This window comes from Nannobrachium achirus (genome assembly GCF_963921795.1).
Source record: "Nannobrachium achirus genome assembly, chromosome: 12".
Classification (NCBI taxonomy): Eukaryota; Metazoa; Chordata; class Actinopteri; order Myctophiformes; family Myctophidae; genus Nannobrachium; species Nannobrachium achirus.
In genome coordinates, this window is record NC_137832.1 from 23,147,218 (window position 1) to 23,169,873 (window position 22,656).

Below are 22,656 nucleotides of genomic sequence, written 5' to 3' on the forward strand. Positions count from 1 at the left end.
ATAAGGCATAAGACCTGGATCATAATAGGGCCCATGGTGTCTTATAGTTTCATCCTGTAAGATATGATGTGGGATGTTCTCGTTCCAATGTTGCATATTATTCACTCTTTGGTTCGGAGGTGGAAATCCATCGGTTGACATACATGAAAGTATTCTTGAAATTGTGGCCTATTTATGTAGTCACTCGGATTGGCATTTTCCAAAGTATAGGCCTACAGAATATAATATAGGCCTATAGGTCTACTGGGTATATATAGGCCTATAACAGTGTAACAGTCTGTGTGTGTGTATACGGTAGACCGTATGTTCTTTATACGGACATGTCGCTTTCTTAAAGTTTAAAACACGAAAAAATAGATATTAACTTGAATTGTGAGACATTGTCGAGGATATATTTATATTGAGTCTAAAACTCAACTGCAGTAAGCTTATTTTGTTCCATGTGCATTACAACATGTCGAAGAATTAGGCCTATGGCTACATAAAAAAAGTTGTTGGGCTCCATACTGCAACTCCTATTTTAAGAGCGCGCAAATACACCACCCTCTAGATCTAGAGCTACAACTGACGCCATTTCACAGAAATTCCAGACAACTGGCGCCGACTAGCTCTGCCTCCAAGACGGACATGAGGAATAGGACACACCCTTGGTATGCTATGGTTGCTTGTGAAAGGTAGAAACGAGCTTGAGGGGGAAAAAGCCGATCTGCAAGCTCACAATGCGTTGGGGTGCGACGCCACGTGAGCTTTGTAGATCTGCTATTTTTGTCGCGCTACGCCGTCGTACGACGGAGTATAAATTGAGCAGTACGCTCTCAGCCTCTCCCCAAATGCTGCAGTCTGAAACTCACAGCCTCTAAAAAAAATCATTTACACAACCAAACATTTTCGCTTCTGCTTCTTGCCTGCAAAACGTTTTGTTTTTCTCCAAGTTGAACCCCCCTCTGCATTTCATTGTGCGCTCTCCTATTTTTAAAACACATGCATTGAGGAAAATACTCGGAGGCACCAGCAAGGCGAGCTACAGCTCTCTCTTTTTCCAAGCGCTGGTTCCTGATCCTCCTCTTTGTTGTGGTCTATGCATGCCTGCTCTAGTCACATGACTGCGTTTCTATGGCAACTCGGGTTTGAGTAATCATTTGCGTTACGACCTTTATTCCCTTGAGGAAAGGGGAGGGGGAGGTTAGACTGAGCCTGTAGAAAGAGGCAGCAGCAAGAGGAGGGAAGAGAAAGAGAGAGGCAAGCAGTGGAGCTGTGCTTTAGAAGCCCAAGGAGGGTAGAAAATAGACGAAAAACCAAGATCTTCGAAGGAAAAAATGTTCTAATAGGTTTCACGACAGTATGGAGTTTTACTCGTCGCCTATTACATACAGTATTTCATCCCTATTAAGTATTAGTCTATCCATTGTAGCTAACGAGAATAAAAGCCTAATTAGGCTATACTTTGTCATACGACAATGTGGCAAGCCAAAAATAACAGGAATTTATTTTCATTAAATTTTTTTATCCTTATTTTCAGCAAGCGACTCTGCCTTACGACAAAGTATGAATTAGGCTTAATGAGGATACAAGACAAAGAGTCCGACCGCCATGCAGGCTGCAGCAAAATCAGCCCGTGAATGTTATTCTGGGCTATATGAGGTTCATCTTTAACAACCAATGTCTTTGGAGTTCTGCCTCACTAGCTAGTTGAGGAGAACCAGTTTGGGTAGTGAGAGAGGGAGAGAGAGAGAGGTAGGGTATGTATGTTTCATAAGGGCCTGTCCACACCCCCTCTCTCATAGTGCTCTGAGGGGAAAGCTCCACACTGCCACATGTGCAAGTCTCAGCAGAAACACATTCTGTATGTTCCTGTTTCTTGCTCTCCTGACTACGTTGTCATGGTTACCGAGCTAGTCCACCACGGCAAAGGCAGAGCTTCTCTCCCCCTCCCTCCCTCCCTCCCTCTCTCTCTCTCTCACTCTCTGCCTCGTCCCTCCCTCTTCTCCACTGTTGGGTGATTCAACTCATCAGTTGGGTTGTGTCTTGTGTCTATCTCATCTCCTCGCCAGTTTATCCCACCAAATATCCTAAATGGAGTTTCTCCGTGTTGCGGCCCAATTTGGTTTCAATTTAGAGGAATGGAATAATTGTACAGTATGTGGTGGTTGCGCGTGTGCGTGCGTGCGTGCGTGTGTGTGTGTGTGTGTGTGTGAGAGAGAGAGACTGGGGTGTGTCTTACCAGCAGAGTGGGGGTGATCCAGCACTGACAGGAGGTGGGCTCGACTGGGGGGTTGGTGATAGACACTATGGGGGTTGTGTGATGGAGGTAGCTCTGGCTGCTTCCAGGTGCCTGTGAGTGGGGCTGAATATGAATGAGGGGGCCCCGGTTCTCCAGAGATGGCGGTTGGGGAAGGAGCAAGCAACTAAACCAGAGACCAGCGAGCAGGAGCCTGCTGCCTGGCTGAGAGGCCCCCACAAGCTGCTGACAGGATCTGCAGCTAGCCATCACGTTAATTAGCGCTTTTACTCTTGCAGCGCCGAATAGGGGGAGTGGGTTAGAGGGATGTGGGGGTGGTATATGACTCATAGACACAGTATGTTTATTCATGATGGAGGAAGGGGTTTGTGTGTGTGTGTGTGTGTGTGTGTGTGTGTGTGTGTGTGTGTGTGTGTGTGTGTGCGTGTGCGTGTGCGAGTGCGTGTGTGTGTGGTGCGTGCGTGTGGTGCGTGCATCCGTGCGTGCGTGCTGTGTGCGTGCCTGTGCTCGTGCGTGCATGCATGAGAGAGAGAGCAAAGAGCTCAAGAAAAAGGGAGAAAAAAAGAGGGAGTCGACGGTACTGTGTGTGTGTGTGTGTGTGTGTGTGTGTGTGTGTGTGTGTGCGAGTGTGTGTGTGCGTGCGTGCGTGCGTCCTCACGTACACACGCATGTGTGTTGCCTTCGTGGATCACTGATTGGCACCGAGCCAAGATATTATGTCTTGAACATAATACCAGCCATTCATTGTCATTTCAAGCCCCCCCCCCCCCCAAAATAAAAATAACTATCATCTGAAATTTTACAAAGCATGTATTTAAAATAAATACTGTCATAAACTTATATTGAGCTGAGCAATTATCTAAATTTGAAATGCACACATTTAACAACAGAGTTCTACTTTTCTTTCACATATCTTGATATTTTGGCTCCTACGCTGCTCATTTCTGCTATGTATCCAATGCTACCAACATATTATCGATCGCAGGCTTTTGAGGCCTGTCTGGGAAGCGTCAGCCTGATGAAATGGGTTAAGGGTTCCTCTCTGCTTCGTGACCTGACCTTGTCTCCTCAGCTCCGGCTCCTGACAGTGATCCTCAGCCCCCGGGGGAAGGACCCCACCGGATCAATAGATTGGACTTTTACCCACACCAATCACCGTGGACCCCATAGCCTAGGTCAAGAGCCAGGGAAGAAGAAGAGGTACGGTGATAACAAATATGCTTGATACAAGGGCGGGTTTTCCTCCTCCTGGGTCGACATGGTGTTGTTGCTGCTTCGTTCCACGTTTACCTGTTTCATGTCAGAATGGGAATATGAGAATAGGAAAGAAGGTGTGCGTGTGGATGTTTGTCTTTCGTTGCATTACGTTACAGCTACGCAATTGTCTAATTGCATCCTCTTATCGTTAGTGACAACCGTGACCTCTGTTATTGGCATATCTGCATTTCGCCTGCACCACCAGAGCCTGCACTGCACAAGCCATAGCGTTTTTTTCGCACAAGACTGGCATGGCCCATGCCTCATAAATACAAACACAATCTATCCTACACCTCCTGACTGCAGGACAGGACTCCACACATATCTACCCGCGGAGCATAGCCCATTTGCATACATATTAAAGTGACGCCTCAGAAAAAAGGAAGAGAGAGAGAAGGGGGGGGGGGGGGGGGGGGGGGGGGGGGGGGGGGGGGGGTAGGCAGGGAGGGAGGGAGGGAGATAGAGAGGGAGGGAGGGAGGGAGAAAAGAGAGCGGGTATATGCAAACAAGGCTTTCATCTAATATGCAAGACCCGGCATTGCTCCAGCATAAATCTGCATCTGTGCTCAGGCAAGAGAGCGGAGCCCATTTGACAGTAAATGGGCTCGGGATGGCTGTCAGATGCACAGGGGAACACTGCGTTACCCTACAGAGCATGGGGCTATTGATCAGTATGGCATGTCAAATATACCAAGCACTGTGCAGAGTAACAATAGTTCGAACCTAAGCAAAAACCTGTGGTCCGGATTAGACAAAATGTGACTAATAGGGGATTGAGAAGAGCATGCTAGGAAATGTGAAATATTCGCACTTTTAACATGGACATGCTGGCACAGCATTAACGCGTAGAAAATTACTACAAAATGTCCCTTGTCTCGACACGTCGAATATGGCACGTCCTATTTTAGGAACCCTCATTGGAACTTGTGTGATACAGCCAAAAGTCTAGTCGAGTGAACATTAAGTTAAGTATTAACGCGAACAAAGTGCTCAAGTAAAACTTTACTTACTGTCTTCAGATTTTGGAGGGCTGCCATAAGCTCTGGGTTTCCCCTAAACTCTGCGAGTATTTCATGTTGGACACCCTTGAACTCCCTTTCCTGTTTTCCTGCCTGTGCATGTCGCATTGAAGCACGCCATTCTGTCTGTACAGGTGATCTTACGCACAGGAAATGGAAACTCTGAGGGTGTGCATGTGTGCGTGCGCTCTTGCGTGTGTGTGTGTGTGTGTGTGTGTGTGTGTGTGTGTGTGTGTGTGTGTGTGTGTGTGTGTGTGTGTGTGTGTGCGCGCGTGTGTGCATGCATGTGTGCAAGTTCATGCATGTGGGTGTGTTGGGATGGGGTGGGGGGGGGGGGCTGAAACAGGATACGTCGGGAATAACACAAAGCACAAAAAGTGTCACATGATCTGAAACACAGGGTTGATTTATTTGGCTTCAGAAAGAATCTGTTGCATGTGGTTTGGAGGAGAGAATGTTTTCCTTCTTTGCTCTCAGTGTGCTCAGACACAACACATGGAAACATTTTCTGAGAGGCCGTGGGTCTGTGAAAAAAAAAAGAGGAAAAAAAAAAAAAAAGCTCCAGACATTTTATTTCTTTCCCCTCTTTTCATTGCTTTTTTTGGGACTTTTTTTTCTTTCTTTCTGTAACTGATTGAATTACATACATCTGTTTGCCATATGTAGAAGTATTTCCCTAATAAATATTTGGTGATGTATTCCAGGTTACAGTGTACGTTAATTAGTCATCATGTAAATAGTTCAGTTTCGCGGAAAGAGACAACTTTTAGGAGTGGTTGTTGCGAGGTTGTACTCTTTTGCAAGTACGTGTGCCAGCCAGGGACATATCAATGAACATCCTATTTACAGCCCCCATTTCAATCTGTAATAAATACACTTCCACTCACAAGAGACAGTTGCATGTCTGCTCTATTGTCTGCCATAAATATGCTGGAAGGGTTGGTTAAATATTGATAACACCAATTTTCTGCATCCCCCAACACCCCCAAGTCCCCCACCCCATACTCCAACTGCCCCACCCCCTCTCCCCACCACCACCACTACTACCACCGCCATCACACACGTTCACACACGTTCTCTCTCACGCACGCACGCACGCACGCACGCACGCACACACACACACACACACACACACACTCACGTCTCTCTCTCTCTCACACACCATCCCTCCCTCCCTCCCTCTCCCTCCATCTATCTCCCGGTTATTTCACCCTCACAGCAACCTTGCTTATGCATATTGCATATGTAAATAAAGCACCCCGGCTCTGAAGTAATTGTGTGCATCTTCAGAACCACATATCTCAGTTTTGTATTTAAGCGGGCACACCATTGGAAGGCCTAAATTCTTTGTTTATAGTTGTGATTCCTCTCTGCTGTTACACCCCCAAAACTCAAAAATACTTTGTCAAAGTACTAAGTACCACAGGCACAATAGTTTTTTAGGGTTGAGGAAGACTCGGTTTAGTGGTGGTGATTGGTTTGTCTAATGATAAATCAAAATAAGCTGCATTGGTAATATACTTGACCATCGTTATTATAATTAAACCCATATGAAATTCAATAACTCTCCTTTATATGGTGGTGTCACATTAGAATTTTAAAAATAGGGTCCATTTATGACTATCCTCACTTGAGAAACAATTCCCAAAGTTAATTTGATATGTCCTTGAAATTGATCAGTTTGCATTAACTCATTTTCCCTGTTTTGAGCTGGGTTGAATGGGAGGGCTAGTACTGTTGACCAATGAGTGTCCAGCAATGTTGCCACACCCAGTCAGTCTCTGTGTTGAGATATATGGTCTATATACATTTAGAAACAAGTTACGCCTTACTTACTATAAAGTCGATCTAAAGATTGTACCAACATAGTGGGAATGAAAAAAACAAACGCAAATGTAAATACAAATTAAAATCTTATAAGTGTGAATAAAACATTAAACTGAAACTACCTTTTGTGTCCCCTCATTTTGAGATTTTTTTCTTTTTCATGGGAGCATGAAAGTAGAAGGCAGCAGCATAAAGAACCATATAAAGTATCAGTGAACAGCTACAGTAGAACAGGTACACATTATTGTGTATCATTATTTTATGCTTTAACTATTGAAAAATAGCAGATATACAAGCTCACAGAGCGGCACCGAGTGCCGCGCTGCGAGCTTGTAGATCTGCTATTTTTGAAAAATCGTGAAAATTTGAATTTTGACCCGATTCTATAAGTGTCTTTTGAATCCTTCTAAGATTTTTTGAAAACCTATGTTTCTATGTCAGCAATCTGTCTAGCCATCATCAAAGAAAATGTCCTTCACTCAAATGGAGCTCAGTTAGTCTGTTCTTGAGAGTCAGTGGTTCTCAAACCTTTTCATGTGAAGGACCCCAAAATGATATGTATTTGGCCATGGACCCCCATCCTAAAATATTTAGTTCCAGGGACCACCCAGAAGCAAACGTTTCTGGGAAGCAAACGTTTCTTACAAACGTTCGCTTTGAAAATACATAATATTTAAAGATTTGCACACATTTTCATGACCTTTTCAAAAATAGCAGATCTACAAGCTCGCAGCGCTGCACTCGGTGCCACGCTGTGAGCTTGTATATCTGCTATTTTTCACTGGTTAAAGCATTCAATAATTCTAGGCCTAAATGGGTTAACACCTGCTTATGTACTCATAACATCCTAAAACAATCCACCAATATCTTTTTTTTAACTCATTGACTTTGGAAACATGATGTTATTTAGAACATCCTCTGAAATTGAACAAAAATAAAAACCTAAAAATGCAAACCAATACATAACTAAAACATTGTTATATTGACATTAGAAATAATACCTCTGTAAATACAACTACAATTTGCACACCACTAATACCCCTGCATAATGCAATTCACACTAAATTCCTGGGAGGGCCAACATTAGCAGACTTGCCATGCTTGTAGCCGTGCCATTTTGTACACTTGTAGCCATGCCAGTGTACAGTATTACCAGGGCATGGAAACCATAATAGTGGTTGTCCTCCTGATTCACCTTTTTGGCAGGAAATCAAAGTCACATCCAGGTGTTGCGTGTGATGTCAGCCATCTGTGTGTTTACACACAAACAGATGTGTGGCATGGATGACAGATCATCCCTCAACAAAGAGCACTTACCTCGCAGATTTGAGTGCAATGACAGTTTTTTCCGTGATCTGTGGGAGTCCTAATGACATCATACTCAGGTGCAGACAATGCACTATATAATAATGTGTGTGTGTGTGTGCGTGCGTGCGTGCGTGCGTGCGTGCGTCTGCAAAAAGAGAATTAACTCAATCAAAGGCAGCGGCAAACAGAAAGGTCTTAAGTTGTGTTTTAAAAGAAATAAGAGTGGCAGGAGACCTGCAGTTTTCTGGGAGTTTAATCCAGATAATGTGGTGCAAAACAACTAAATGCTGCTTCCCCATTTATTTATTTTTTAGGGACAGAAAGTAGACCTTTTCCAGATTACCTGGGATATCTGGATAGTTCATGATATCGCACAAGTCAGAAATTAATTCACAGCATAAAACATTCTTCCTGATTTTGACACATTTTGGTGTGTGTGTGTGTGTGTGTGTGTGTGTGTGTGTGTGTGTGTGTGTGTGTGTGTGTGTGTGTGTGTGTGTGTGTGTGTGTGAGTTTTCTTTATTTTGTCCATGCAATGTCCACTTGTTTCACTATTTTTGTTGCTTCTGCTTTAATATTTGAATCTGCTGCCACAATCTGCAGTTTTCCGTCTCTTATGCGTGACTGCGTGTGTATGTTTGTTTGTATGTTAATATCTATGTATGTCGCATGAGCTGCAATACCACTGGGTGACCAGTGGCTAGCCTGGGTGACCAAGGGGCGCTGTTGAGTAAGGGGATAGTGTTTTCTGCAGGTGTTTCAGTCCGAGTGTATCAAAGGGTGCGTTCGGAAATGCGCACCGGGTGTTTGCTCAGTGTAGTGAGTGCCTAAACCTAACCCTAATCCTAACCCTAACCTCAGTAAAACTATGCCTAAACCTAACCCTAACCTTAACCTCAGTAAAACTATGCCTAAACCTAACCCCTAACCCTAACCACACCCGGTGCGCATTTCCGAACGCACCCTTTGATATGCTCGGACTGAATCACCAGCAAAAAACACTCTCCCGTTGAGCAAGCCAGGCACGTGCACACTCACTCACACACATACACGCACACACGCACCTACGCACGCACGAACACACACACACACACACACACACACACACACACACACACTGATTAGTTAGGAAACTTCGAAATGAACTGCTCACATACACCGCTCACTTAAAAACATAGGTTTGATTTTTCTTCTCCATTGGTGGGTGGCAGATTAAAAAGACATATAGTCCTATATCTAAAGTGTACATTGCTATCCAGATGTAACTGATATTTATGAATGTGGAATAAATTGTTCATTAACAATATCAGTCACTGTGATCACACACACAAAAGAAGAAGAAGAAGAAGAAGAAGAAGAAGAAGAAAAAAAACTTTCCAAAGTTTAGTTTGGGGGTGGAGTACCCCAATATACCCCTAGGGGTACCAGTACCCCATTTGAGAAACACTGCTCTGTTCTTTTACATTTTGTTTCTATTTCTGTTTTCTTTTCTATTCTGTCCATTTCTATTCTGTATTGTTGGGTTCTCTGTTCTATTGGATTCTTCTGTTCTAATCTGTTCTATTCTATTCTATATAAAACACTGACAGTTTTCTGGGCACTAAGACGTGTAGAACCTATTTTGTGAAATGCAGCATGCCCGCTCCTATGTGCATCCTGAATGAGGCTAGTAGTGATATTTGCTTATAACAGAAGCACCGCCTCCTTCCTATTGGACAATGTGCATTCGAAGGCGTGGCGAGGAAAGATGAGAGTTGCAAATCCATGCCCTTACTGGGAAGACATGGAGCGCTATGAGCACAGTCTACACGAATCGAGTAGAAATCTCAGCTAAACATTTATACACATTTCTCCAAATAGGAATAAGTATTTCAAGAGAGTGAGAGATACGACGGGTGGTCCGTTCGAGGATGGAGTGTGCATTTGAGGCACAGAATCTGATCTCCATTTCTTTGAGGAAAATCCAAAGCTCCAGGACGCAGAGAGGAGGCATCAAGCTCCACAAGAACTTGCTGGTAACGTACGTACTTCGAAACGCCCGGCAGTTCTACATGAGCAAAGACTTTATGCAAACGCAGCGGGCACAGCAATACGAGGACGTAACCGCGACCCGAGAGAAGCCCGACTACCTAGAATTGACGGGGAGCTTCACGGAGTTGGCCGATGACTTCTACTGCAACTTTAGTGGGGCCGAGTCGGACTCTTGGCACTGCGGAGCGCACCAGCCGAGCGGCCACCCCGCAGAGGCGGCGCACCAAGACGCGTCAGCCTGCGCTATGGTTTCCCTGAGCGACTCGAACATCATGCTGCCGGAGGCTTGCTGGAGTTGTGGAGACAAGTCCTCCTCCTGGGACCTACCTGTCCCGAACAACACGCAGGCCAACCAAAAGACTGTCCTGGACTTGGACACGCATGTGGTGACCACGGTCACAAATGGATACTTCCACTCAGACTGTTGCGCGCCACCGAAGCAGCCGCAGCAAGCCATGCAGGCTTACTGTAAGAAGCGAAAGATGGACACAAGTTATCACATTGTTGATCCAGAGTTTTACTGGCCAGACTTAGGGCCATGGCCGAGCAAAAGGATGAGGACTGAGGATGAATCACATTCTGATTCGGAACAGTTGGACACAACAAACATCTCCAACCTGATCTCGGTGCTGGGTTCAGGTGGACTAACTGAGTTTAAGAGTTGGCAGCACACGGACCTTGAGCAAATATTCACTGCTCAAACAATTTGTTTGAGACACACATTGTTAACTGGCAGTGCTTGGACCAGAGCTATTGAAGCGTTTTGATTTGTGTTTTTTTGTATGTATCGTTTCAATATTTTTTGTTTCCTTTCAAATTAAACATGACATGACTGTAATTCCCTCTCTGTTCTGTTATTGAAAATTGTTAATGAAATGTGATACATTGACTTGGAGCATACCCATTGCATTGAGCATTACTTTTGCACATGATGAACACTTACTCTGCGCATCACATTATATTATTTCCACATAACTCTACAGATCAATAAACAATGCCTCTCATTTAAACCTTGTCTTATGGTTCGTTATAGGACATTGGAGTGTGTATTTGATTTGTATTTTTCCAAAGAATATCAGTTATTTATTGCTGTTTTTCTAGAGTGGTGTTGGACGAGCTCCATCATGTGGCTAGTGGAGAACTGTACACCCTCTCATGCACCAAATCGACTCTCGTATTGCAAGTGTATTATTCATATCAGGGCCTTCTTTCTTTCTTTAATCAATGAAAAAAGATTGATGAATTATTGGTTATAAATGGCAAAACATGTTTCACTGGAATTCATGGTTTTCATTTATCACAATAAAGGGGGAATTAAGCTAAAAGGCAAAGTGTTTGTGTCTTGTGTTTGTGTGTGTTATATGATTTGAAATGCCACTCTCATGCGCATGCACGGTTATTTGGATTGATAGCCATGAGTGTTGTGTGGAACATTGGTTCTCAATGTGTGGGGGTCCGGGGACCCCCATAGGTCCTTGAGGGAGTTACAAGGGGTCCCAGCTAAATGATAGTTAGGAAACAAATTGGCCGTTATGGGTAGGCCTACGTTATGTAACTCTGATAGTTAAATTAACATTGATTTCTCAATGTGGGGTCCGGGGACCCCATGGGTCCTTGAGGGAGTTACAAGGGGTCCCATGCAGCTAAATGATAGGCCTAGTTGGAAACAAATTGGCCATTATGGGTACGTTATGTAACTCTGATAGTTAAATTAACATTGATTTTTACAATATAAATTGGGGTCTCAGAGATAGAAATTAGATTAAATGGGGGTCCGTAGCCTAATGCATGTCAAACTGGGGGGTCCTCCTTGACATTTAAATGGTTGAGAATTACTGATATAGAGCTGTAAAAATCTTCTCTTATGGGGGGTCCCTGGTAGCCTTTTCTAATGGGGGGTCCGCGGGCTGATAAGTGTCAATTTGGGGGGGTCCTTGACACGAAAAAGTTTGAGAAGCAAGAGGTGTGGAGTTCAGCTGTGTGTCTCGTAAAGTCCAGAGGGGGGCGGAAAGCTGACAAACTCCTCTCCAGTTCAATTCTTTAGCTCTTTATTGCTTGTCCTTGAGACATGACAACCCGAGGGGCTCCTACTGTTTACTCTCAGGACAGTCGAAGAAGCCCCGAGCGCGTTCACCCGACACAATGTTGGGCCTTTTCGTGCGAACGGTGGTGAGTATTGTGCATTTTTGTGTGTGTTGCTTCGCGATATAATATGTTTTTGCGGTGTTATTTATTTTATGCGCTAGCCTGGTAGCAGCAGCAGGCAGCAGCTCGTTTGTTATTAGGCTAGGACATAATGCTACTGCGGATGGGAAGGGGGTGGGGCACCGCGTTAAGACAGCAGCAGCACTATGGAGAGAGGCATGCTTTACAATCCAAATTTGACCACTGAACGCTTTGATTTGTTTGGACAGTAGCCTACTATACTATCTATCAGTAGCCTACTATGAGTAGCTGTCTACCGCGGCGTCACTCCTCCAATGTCAAGTTCAACGGCGTCACCCTCATGTCATTTGTCATTTTCCAAGGTTGACTTCTGTCTTGGTCAGTTCAGCGTCGTGTTGTCAACTTTACCAACATTGGGTTTTACTAGTAGACTGAACTACTGAACAGGCTTTAAAAGCATAGTCATGGGTCAGCAATGCAATAGCCGCGGAGGCTCTGGTGTGTTGTTTGTTTTAGCTTTCATTCCAAAGGGTTCAGGAAGTGTACCAGGTATCTATTTATAAACTGGCCCGTGTTAAGGCCAGGTGGCCCAAACAAGTGTATGAATCAGTTGTTTTGGTGTCAAGTTACTGACTGTAGTCAACAACTAGACATAAAGTTTATTAGAGTGGAGTGTGCCTTTCACTCCTCATTGAAGATCTATTAAAAGGGTCTTTGCTGAACCAAATTAACCTTCTATGCAAGGGTTGCCACTTGCCTCTTGCCTGTATGCAACTATGCAGTCTTAAAATTGAATGAGGTGATGACTTTTGGATTTCTCTGGTAGTCCATCAATCAGCTTTGTATTTAATATTCCAAACTCGACCACTGCACTGTTATTAATAACCATTAACAACCAACCTTTGATATTTAAATACTGGTCCATAATTATATCAGTTTATTTTAATTAGGCTATATGGAAATCATTTAAAAGGGCGATGCTGCTTGCTGCCTACAGGTAGCAAAATGGAATGGCCCAGTGATGACATCATGGGGGGAGCGGTTGTGAAAACAAGATAAATATTTGCAATGCTCTTGAAGCCTCTCTCTACTACAGTGAAAGGTCAAATTATATGAATGTTGATTATATAAATAATATCCTTGTATTTGTTTATAGGGAGTTTAGGTAAGTTTACCAGCGTGGACTTCTCCACATCACAACAGAATTTTTGGGGTGGGGTAGAAGCTGTTCTGTTCAATCACCTTTTTCCTAAATTTATAAAACATTTTATGTTTATGGAAATAAACATAAAATAAATAAATCTTTTATCCCCCCCCCCCCCCCCCACACACACACACACGATTTGAATATCCAGCTTTTAAAAATTAACTATTGCCCTGCCTTTAAAGGAGTAGTTCATCCTCAAATTGACTTTTTTTTTCTATCGATTGATCACGCCATGGAGACTTTTGTATCTTTCGCATTCCTAAGACAAGAAAATTATTATAGTAAATTTACCCCATTGCACTTGGGTCCCAAATGCATTTGGGTCCCCATCCGGAATCAATGGGGGTACATTTATTGTAATGAAATTATTGTCTTTAGGAATGCGACTAAAACAAAAAAATATTATTGAACTCAAGTCTCCATGGCATGAGTAATCAATAGAAAAAAAGTAATTTGAAGGGTGAACTACTCCTTAAACCTATTTTAACACTATTTGTTTTGACACTCCTTCAAAGACTGAAATTTGACCAAAGTGCCGTCGGGTATATATCATAACACCTTTCTAATATTACCTTGGTGCACACACTGTTGCTATGATACATGATCTGTTGTGTCCGCTTCACTCGCTCATGAGAGCTGCACGTAGACTGACTAAGATGTTTTCCAGCTGAGGCCGGGCATGGTGACGCCCTCTCGAATGGTCAAACCAGTAACGCACATCCCAAAGAGGTGCCAGACGTCCCAAGTTGTACAACACCAGGAGGGCCTTCACCACTGCCAGGATGACATTCCAAAGTTGCCCGTCCCACCCTTGCGGCAGACATGCGAGCGATACTTGGCCATGCTGGAGCCCATCGTCAGTGAGGAGGAGCTGGAACACACCCGACAACTGATGGAGGACTTTCTAAAGGGTGGTGTAGGGGAGAGGCTACAGAAAGGCCTGGAGAGACGAGCAAGCAAGACAGATAACTGGGTATTCAAAGATATTATTTCACTGTTATTATTTACTTTTATTAAAGCAGACAGTCCCACTGACAGCCTAGGACAGTGGTTCTCAACCTTTTCAGGCCGCGACCCCCAAAATAATCATATTTTAACTGGGGACCCCCCCCACCCTGATGAGCACTAAGAGTTGAGGCATTACAGTTTTTCTTTTTTAAAGATTTGTTTTGGGGCTTTTATGCCTTTATTTGATAGGATAGTAGACTAACAGGAAATGGGGAGAGAGATGGGGAATGACATGTAGAAAAGGTCATCCGGATCGGGAATCGAACCCGCGACGCCAGCAGGCATCATAGCCTAGTATGTGGTATGCGCCTTGACCACTAGGCCAGCGGGCGCCCCAACACGGTTCTATTGTGAAAATAGCAGATTTACATGCTCACAACGCTTCACGAGGCGTTGTGAGCATGTAGATCTGCTATTTTCACAATTTCTGCCTCTAATATTTCACAATTTGGCCAAGTTTAATTTGACATTTTAGAGGTACTAAATAGTCCTTAAATTGTCTCTTAAGAAATGTGTAAACACTTAAACGTTATGTTGGTTTGTTTACTGTTGAGTGAGAAAACAATGTTGCACATTAAGTTATCTGGGGACCCCTCAAAATAATGTTGGGACCCCCACAGGTTGAGAACCACTGGCTTAGGAGACCGCAGAAGTAGTGTCAACACCATGTTGAACATACAAGTTGCAAACAGCATACAACCGTCTGCATAAGCAAAACCATGATAAAAGTCACATCATACCGATGGTTGAAGCCAAGACCAAACATATTGATGCTAATAAAACAGTAGTCCAGGGCGATACACATTGCCTAAACAAGCACCTTAGACTGTTCCTCATTATTACTGTTGCAAGATCTTTCGTAATCAACTCGATTATGCAAAGGGCCAATTCTTTCCCACCGAGATGTCTGGTTAATTGAACAGTGGTCACAGTGATGAATGTGTTAATCAAATGCATGCAACCCAAAGCAATCACATGCATTTGATGTTGGAAGCTGTTGCATGGCAGTGCAAGATCCATTTTCAGAAAGAAATATCAGCACATAACGTTTGTTGCTTTAGATAGCTATAAAACCTGGCCACATAAATGAATAATATGTTTTATTTATGTAGCAGCTGGCTTTCTTAGACCCAAGGTTGCTTCACAATAAAAAAGAAATGAATAACTTAAAACTGGTAATCACAAAATAGTTTGGGCCCTCTTTGGTCTTCTACGCACCTGTCGCCTTTGTAGGTGTGCAAAAGACTTGCTTTTTAATTGTTAAATTGTAAAACACTAAAGAAATGATAAGCAGAAGTAGACGGTGTAAGTGGGTTAAGTTTGGGTATGAGCATGGCAATGTTGGGTGAAGAGATGTAGCTGAAGTATGCCTACATTTTATACATTTGCATCAAATTACCAGAATCCCAAGCTGATAGGAATAATATCCGAATGCAGTGGTTATTTAATGGCTGTGCATTCACTGGGACAAAGCCTGGACTCAATATATCATGGAAGGCAACTTAGAGGTGTGCACAGTTGAGCTGCAGCAGCAAGCTTATGCTCAGCCGTACGATGTTGTCATGCACCAAACATAGCAGATCTATGAGTTTCACCGGTCCGCAGCTCGCTCTGAGCTTGTAGGTTATGTTCGGCATGCGACAGCATTGTACGATAAAGTATAAATCAGGCTTTAGAGGCACAACTAATAACAGAGTTGTTCAGTTTCTGTAACCTGATCAAGAACAATCCTGGATCCTGAACCAGTAGTTGTCAAGAAACACTGCCTGAGTGCCCTGATGTATTTATGCCTGCACTCTGTATGTTGTGCTTTGTGCAGCTGTCAGAGTGGTGGATGCAGTCGGCCTATCTGGACTGTCGCATGCCTGTGGCGGTCTACACCAGCCCTGGGGTCGTCCTGCCCCGCATGCACTTCCAGGATCGCCAAGGACAGATAAGGTGAGCATCCTGCGACCACAGTCCACTGTATCTAAAGGGCCTGTGTGGGTGGGTGTTGCATACCAAACATAGCAGATCTACAAGCTCCCAGCTTGTTGCACTGCGACACGTTGTGCTCTTGTATTTCGGCTATGTTTCGGGGCGCGACACCGGCACTCAAGTATAAATCCTCATGACCAGCCACCAAAATAAGGTTCACTGTGGTTTTCTGCCCAGTACAATAATTAGAACCATTCTGTGTCTAAGTATAACAACTGCAATAAAGTTACATTTGGTACTCTAGTACACTATTATAGATACAGTCTCCAGCTGACCTTTACACAGACTTTTCCCTCCTCTTCCTGGCTATTTTTGGGACTTTGGCTGCGTGTAGCATTGCTCAGCTTTTTTCGCGTGGACTACTGTGACCCATGGGATATACTGTACAGTGAACATTGTGGCCCCACGAAGAAATACTCCTACCTTATATTACAGCTGTCAGAGGTCTGTAGTTCAAGGATAGGCCATTTCTCATTGTCAGTCAGAGGCACTATTACGTTAATATGGCATAATCTTTATCAGTAGATCGGTAGTACGTTTGTTGGCCACTGATTCTTGACTATTGAATTTGCTGATCTTTTACAACGTGGTATTGTATGAATATTATGTATATTAATATTACTATGGAATAAAAGGAAAAGCCACCTTCTACTGTATTATATAAATAATACAATAATTCTTCCTCTGTAGATTTGCGGCAAAGCTGATTGCAGGAGTTTTGGATTTCAAGAAAATGGTTGACACGTGAGTTTCAGTGAAAATGTTTTTGGTACATAATCACAAAGATTTGAGTCAGTCTGAATGTCAATAAAAAGCTTATGATGAATGTTATTTTCAATTATTGCTGTATAAGCTTGAATACGCATGGTATATGGTAAAAAAAAAAAAAAAAAAAAATCTGTTGCAGTAACACCTTGCCCGTGGAATACCTGGGTGGCAAACCTTTGTGCATGGATCAGTATTACCAGATCCTGTCCTCCTGCCGGATCCCCGGATCAAAGAAAGATACCATAGTACATCACGTTGTTGGAAATTCACCTTCGGCTCACATCACCGTGGTACATAATTTCCAGGTACTCTAGATGGCGCTGTTTTTCTCCTGTTCTATCCTTTACACAAAATGCCAGCAGCACATTTTAGACTAGAGGAACTGTGGCCAGCCTTAAGGGTTACTCCGACCAGGCAAGATAAAGATAAAAATATCTTTCTCAGTTGTATTGGATGGGAGTGGATGGTAGCGTCCAGTGTGGACACTACCATCCACTTCAATTGAGAACGATATTTTTAATCTTTATCTTGCCCGGTGGGAATGAACCATTAAGCCTGGTCGCACACTGCACATTTTCGCCGAGCGACAATGTCCTCTGATGAAGTATACATTAAATTCGCCCTTACATTCCATTAATATTGGTTTCAGCAGCTCGTTGACTAGTTCTTTAACCCATTCAGAACGGGTACACATTATAGTGTATTTTTATTTTATGCTTTAACTATTGAAAAATAGCAGATGTACAAGCTCACAGCGCGGCACCGAGTGCCGCGCTGTGAGCTTGTAGATCTGCTATTTTTGAAAAATTGTTCGAATTGTATTCAAATTTTGACCCGATTCTATAAGTGTCTTTTGAATCCTTTTAAGGTTTTTTTGAAAAACCCTATGTTTCTATGTCAGCAATCTGGCTGGCCATCGTCAAAGAAAAGGTCCTTTTCACTTAACAGGAGCTCAGTTAGTCTGTTCTTGAGAGACTACTATGTCAGTGGTTCTCAAACCTTTTCATGGGATGGACCCCCAAAATGATATGTATTTTGCCACGGACCCCCATCTCAAAATATCTAGTTCCAGGGACCCCCGCCCCCCCCAGAAGCAAAATTTGAGTTACAAACGTTGGCTTTGAAAATACATTTTTTTTGCACACATTTTCACAACTTTTTAAAGCATTCAATAATTCTAGGACTAAATTATCATCCTCATATGGGTTTGCCCCTCCAGTTTTTTGTACTGGAAGTGTACAACAGCGCCGGATCCCGGCTGACCGTGGACCAGATTGCCATGCAACTTGAGAAGATCTGGAACTCCTCTCTGCAGACCAACAAGGAGCCCATCGGCATCCTGACATCCCAGCATCGCAACACGTGGAACAAGGCCTATAACAACCTTTTGAAGGGTGAGGCTGGAGAAATGCAGAAATTAATCATACATCCATAGAGCAAGGTTCTTCAACAGGGGGTCCCAGGAACCCTAGGGGGTCCTCAGAGTTACTACAGGAGGGCCTCCAAATCTTTGTGTGATAGAAACCTTTTTTATATTAACCACTTGAACCCTAGTGTCCATATTCTTTAGCCAAAAATAGCAGATCGGCTATTTTCTGCAAAGAGGTTTGGTGTAGAGGGGGAAAAGAGCACACTAAGTACAAAGTGAAAGTCACGTTTATTAAGTATTGACGGTTCAGGTGGTTAAATATCTGAAAACACAAATTGACATGAATCCAAAATACACTGATGATTGTGCTGTCAAAAGATGAAACTATATGGAATCTATGAACAGGTTGTGGGGGTCCTTGCTTCATCTCTCTCTCAACTAAGGGGTCCTTGGCCTGAAAACATTGAAGACCCCTGCCATAGAGAATTTGAATATTGGATGTCATGATGCTGATGTTTTTCTCTCCAGATAAAACAAATAAGGAGTCTGTCCGTGCCATCCAGAAAAGTATTTTCAATGTGTGTCTGGATGCGCCAATGCCACGTGTGTCAGATAACTTGTATCGAAGCCGCGTGGCCGCACAGATGCTGCATGGAGGAGGGGCTCGCTGGAACAGCGGCAACCGTTGGTTTGACAAAACATTGCAGGTAAGACAGACATGTTTGGTTTGAAACCTCATCCATTAAATCCATTCCCTGTTGAAAATATGCTGTCAAGCCTTATATATATCAGGGTTCCCCCACAGTCATGAAATTCCTGGAAATATTTTTCCAGTACTGGAAAAGTTTTGGAATTTATCAAGGGTCCTGGAAGGTCCTGGAAGAAATAGCTATGCATTGTCTTTGGTTATTGATTTTGTTAATACCTCTGAAATGACAAATTAAACATGGGCCGAATTGTCAAATATTAGAAGCAGAAATTGTGAAAATAGCCGATCTACATGCTCACAACGGCTTGCGTTGCGAGGCGATGTGAGCATGTAGATCTGCTATTTTCACAATAGAAACGTGTTATACAAAATTCCTCAATTCTTAGTGCTTGTCAGGGTGGGGGGGTCCCCAGTTAAAATATGATTATTTCAGGGGTCACAGCCTGAAAAGGTTGAAAACCACTGGCATACACTACCTGCCTTTGGGCATTGCGCATAGGAGTAAGCGACTTGTTATTGAGCTGAATTATCGTTATATACAGTAGTCCTGGAAATTGGGTTAAATATTCTGGAAAAGTTTTGGAAATGAATTGGTAAAAATGTGTGGGAAGTGTGAACCCTGATATATGCATAGGTTTGAATCTTCGTAGAACTTAGTAGAACTTTGCCAATGGTAATGAATGAGCTTCTGAGTACATAATATGTGTAAATCATCCTCAGTTCATCATTGGTGAAGACGGGACATGTGGACTGGTTTACGAACATTCTGCTTCTGAAGGTCCGCCCATCGTGTATCTCATCGATTATGTTGTCAACTTCATGTAAGGTTCATTTATTGGTTACAACAACCATTATCCTTTATACCAGTACCTGGTGAACTGGGCCCATTTTTTTAATTTTTTCAAAATCTTTTCAATAGGCAGAAAATTGAAATGAAGCGTTCTCCCATGATTCCCCTGGCCATGCCTCAGAAGCTGCGATTTAACATTACTCCTGAGATTAAGAGGGACATTGAAAATGCCAAACAAAACATGAATATGTAAGTATAGAAGGGGATACGATGTTAATTGCCAAACAAAACATGAATATGTAAGTATAGAAGGGGATACGATGTTAATTATTTTTGTCAAATCGAAGTTGCATGTGTTTGTAACCCAATCATTTCTTTGCTTTATTAGGATGGTACAGGACTTGGATGTGAACGTGCTCATGTTTTCTCATTTTGGAAGAACTTTGATACGAGAGAATAAGCTGAGTCCTGATGCATTTGTACAAATGGCCCTTCAGCTTGCCTACTTCAGGTGAGTTTATTGCCTTTTTATAGCATTTTATCTATATATTCTTTCTATTTTTCGTAGTATTGCAAACATACGTATATTCACTGTTCTATTTTTCACTTTCAGAATGTATAAAGTTTGCTGCCCCGTTTATGAGACGGCGTCCTTACGAATGTTCAAATACGGCCGAACAGATGTGATCCATTCAATGACCATGGATTCATTTAGGTTTGTCCAGGCCATGGAAGACGCAGTCAAATCGGTAAAACCACTCTTGTGGCCTGGATGTGACATTTATGTGTGTGTGTATATTTTGGCTGGACAATAAGTATTTAGTTCATCCTCGCTTTCCAACAGAACACAGAGAAACTATCCCTGCTACAGAAGGCTGTTCAGACTCACAGGGAGAATACATCCAAAGTGAGAACCAACCGATGCTTTGTCATCATTATTCAAATCTTTATTCAAATTCTTGATGTCTATTTATTCAGGTATTCAGGTATCCATGCTTATTTATCTTGCTCTGTTTCTGACCAGACAATCCATGGGGAAGCCATTGAACGTCATCTTCTTGGGTTGAAGATGCAGGGTATTATAGACCTGACGTCTATGCCTGAGATATTCATGGACACTTCTTATGCTGTGGCTCAGCATTACAACCTCTTGACCAGTCAGGTAATGTGTAAGGCACAATCAATGGGATGCTATTTTTGTTAGCCTGATGAAGACTTTGTCGGTCAGTACACGTTGGCCATATGTTTCCGATGATGCAGGCTTTTAAACTTGTTTCTACTGACAATGTCAGGGTTCCCACGGTCATGAAATTACTGGAAATATTTTGAAATTAGAAAAATATTTTTCCAGTATTGGAAAAGTTTTGGAATTTATCAAGGGTCCTGGAACGTCCTTGTCTTTGGTTATTGATTTTGTTAATACCTCTGAAATGACAAATTAAACATGGGCCAAATTGTCAGATATTAGAGGCAGAAATTGTGAAAATAGCCGATCTACATGCTCACAGTTGCGAGGCGATCAGCTATTTTCACAATAGAACCGTGTTATACACAATTCCTCAACTCTTAGTGCTCGTCAGGGTGTGGTCCCCAGTTAAAATATGATTATTTCGGGGGCCACGGCCTGAAAAGGTTGAGAACCACTGGCATACACTACCTGTCTTTGGGCATTGCGCATAGGAGTAAGCGACCTATTATTGTTATATAGGCCCGTGAAATTGGGTTAAATATTCTGGAAAGGTTTTGGAAATGAATTGGTAAAAATGTGTGGGAACCCTGCAATGTGTCAGTGCCATGATCCTTTTGGGGATTTGTTCGCCAGTTTTCCTTTTGCAGTCCATTGTATTATTGTACTTGGGAAATGATCATCCATCCATATCTCGTGTGATGTCCAGGTTGGTTCTAAGACAGACTGTGCGATGTGCTTCGGTCCGATGGTGCCAGATGGCTACGGCGTGTGTTACAACCCAATGGATGATCACATCAACATTGCAATCACTGCCTTCAACAGCTGCGAGGAGACCCATGCCGCCAGGTTTTCCAGAGCTGTAGAGGATGCTCTGTTGGACATGAGGGCTCTCCTGGAGGACAGAAACAAGGCCAAACAGTGAGCCCACACAGAGGCCTGGCATGGGGGGTTGACCCGCCGGGCTGTGTAGAAGGTTCAACTGAACTTGAAATGGGAGGCATTGGCAGAGAGCCACATTGCCATAAACTTGTGACAGCGAGAACTGAAAGGCCCATTGCAGTGATTGCACTCTGTGTGTTGGACTTGGGGGAATCTATTATAAAATAAGCTAATAGGAAGTACATAGTGTGCAAAGCACTGTCAAAGCACTGCCATCTTGACAGAAACTATATGCAGTATATTTTATTATTGTTGGAACTGTATTGTATTACATTATATATGATATAGTATTATTAAATGAATTTGACAGGCGTTTTTTTTTTGTTTTGTTAATTGTTTTGCCATGTATTGTGCAGATTTCAGGATGATCTTTGTTACTGCTGCATTGACTTGGTTTTGTTTGTTGAATGTTTTCTTGAATATTTGTTAATAAAGGACATCATTTTGGATAAGAAGTGAAAACGACTCAACGGAAAGGATGGAAAAGACTGCAGTGTCGGATCATTTGAATACATTTTACGTTAAACAAACACGACTATGTTCAAACTCTTTAAAAGTATATCATGCAAACTTGTTGTTTTCCTCTGCTGCTGCTGCTGAATCCCACATCAAACCCGCACAAATGAGTATTGAGCTGTGAAGCTCCCTTTGGAATGCAGGTATTCCCCGTGGAATTCTATCTCTGCCATGTTCCCAGTAGAGCGCCAGAGGAAGAGCTGGTGGCCTTTAAACACAGTGGTCTTTAAGACATCCATGTCACGGATCTTAAAAAAAAAACAATACACGTTTTAATAGCTTATGCCAATATGGGGTCCTCAGTTACTACAGGGGGCCTCCAAATCTTTGTGTGATA

General features: G+C 42.9%; 3 protein-coding genes across 4 annotated transcripts in view; 2 read left to right on the plus strand and 1 right to left on the minus strand.

Annotated features, from left to right (window-relative positions):
- Window positions 1-9,560: 9,560 nt before the first annotated feature.
- On the plus strand, window positions 9,561-10,448 carry ier5l (immediate early response 5-like; the record flags this gene model as incomplete). Its single annotated transcript, XM_080738953.1, has 1 exon — window positions 9,561-10,448. One exon carries the CDS (start codon window positions 9,561-9,563, stop codon window positions 10,446-10,448), a length of 888 nt encoding a protein of 295 aa, XP_080595079.1.
- Window positions 10,449-11,732: 1,284 nt separating this feature from the next.
- LOC308296176 (carnitine O-acetyltransferase-like) lies at window positions 11,733-21,806 on the plus strand. Its single transcript, XM_080739333.1, has 14 exons — window positions 11,733-11,850; window positions 13,722-14,027; window positions 15,882-16,000; window positions 16,730-16,783; window positions 16,947-17,112; window positions 18,027-18,201; window positions 18,705-18,883; window positions 19,606-19,706; window positions 19,805-19,924; window positions 20,064-20,186; window positions 20,289-20,424; window positions 20,520-20,582; window positions 20,700-20,837; window positions 21,571-21,806. The coding sequence occupies exons 1-14, from the start codon at window positions 11,824-11,826 to the stop codon at window positions 21,784-21,786; spliced, it is 1,923 nt and encodes a 640-aa protein (XP_080595459.1). The 5' UTR covers window positions 11,733-11,823; the 3' UTR covers window positions 21,787-21,806.
- adamts13 (ADAM metallopeptidase with thrombospondin type 1 motif, 13) overlaps window positions 21,633-22,656 on the minus strand; it is a 31,228-nt gene continuing 30,204 nt past the window's right edge. The window contains exons 29-30 of one of the 2 annotated variants that reach the window (XM_080739331.1): window positions 22,375-22,567; window positions 21,633-21,756 (exon numbers count right to left, since the gene is read on the minus strand). In XM_080739331.1, the coding sequence (XP_080595457.1) occupies window positions 22,412-22,567 (156 nt within the window). In that variant the 3' untranslated portion in view covers window positions 21,633-21,756; window positions 22,375-22,411. Of the gene's footprint in view, window positions 21,757-22,374; window positions 22,568-22,656 lie in introns of those variants that run through there. The other variant, XM_080739332.1, reaches the window with a different exon arrangement.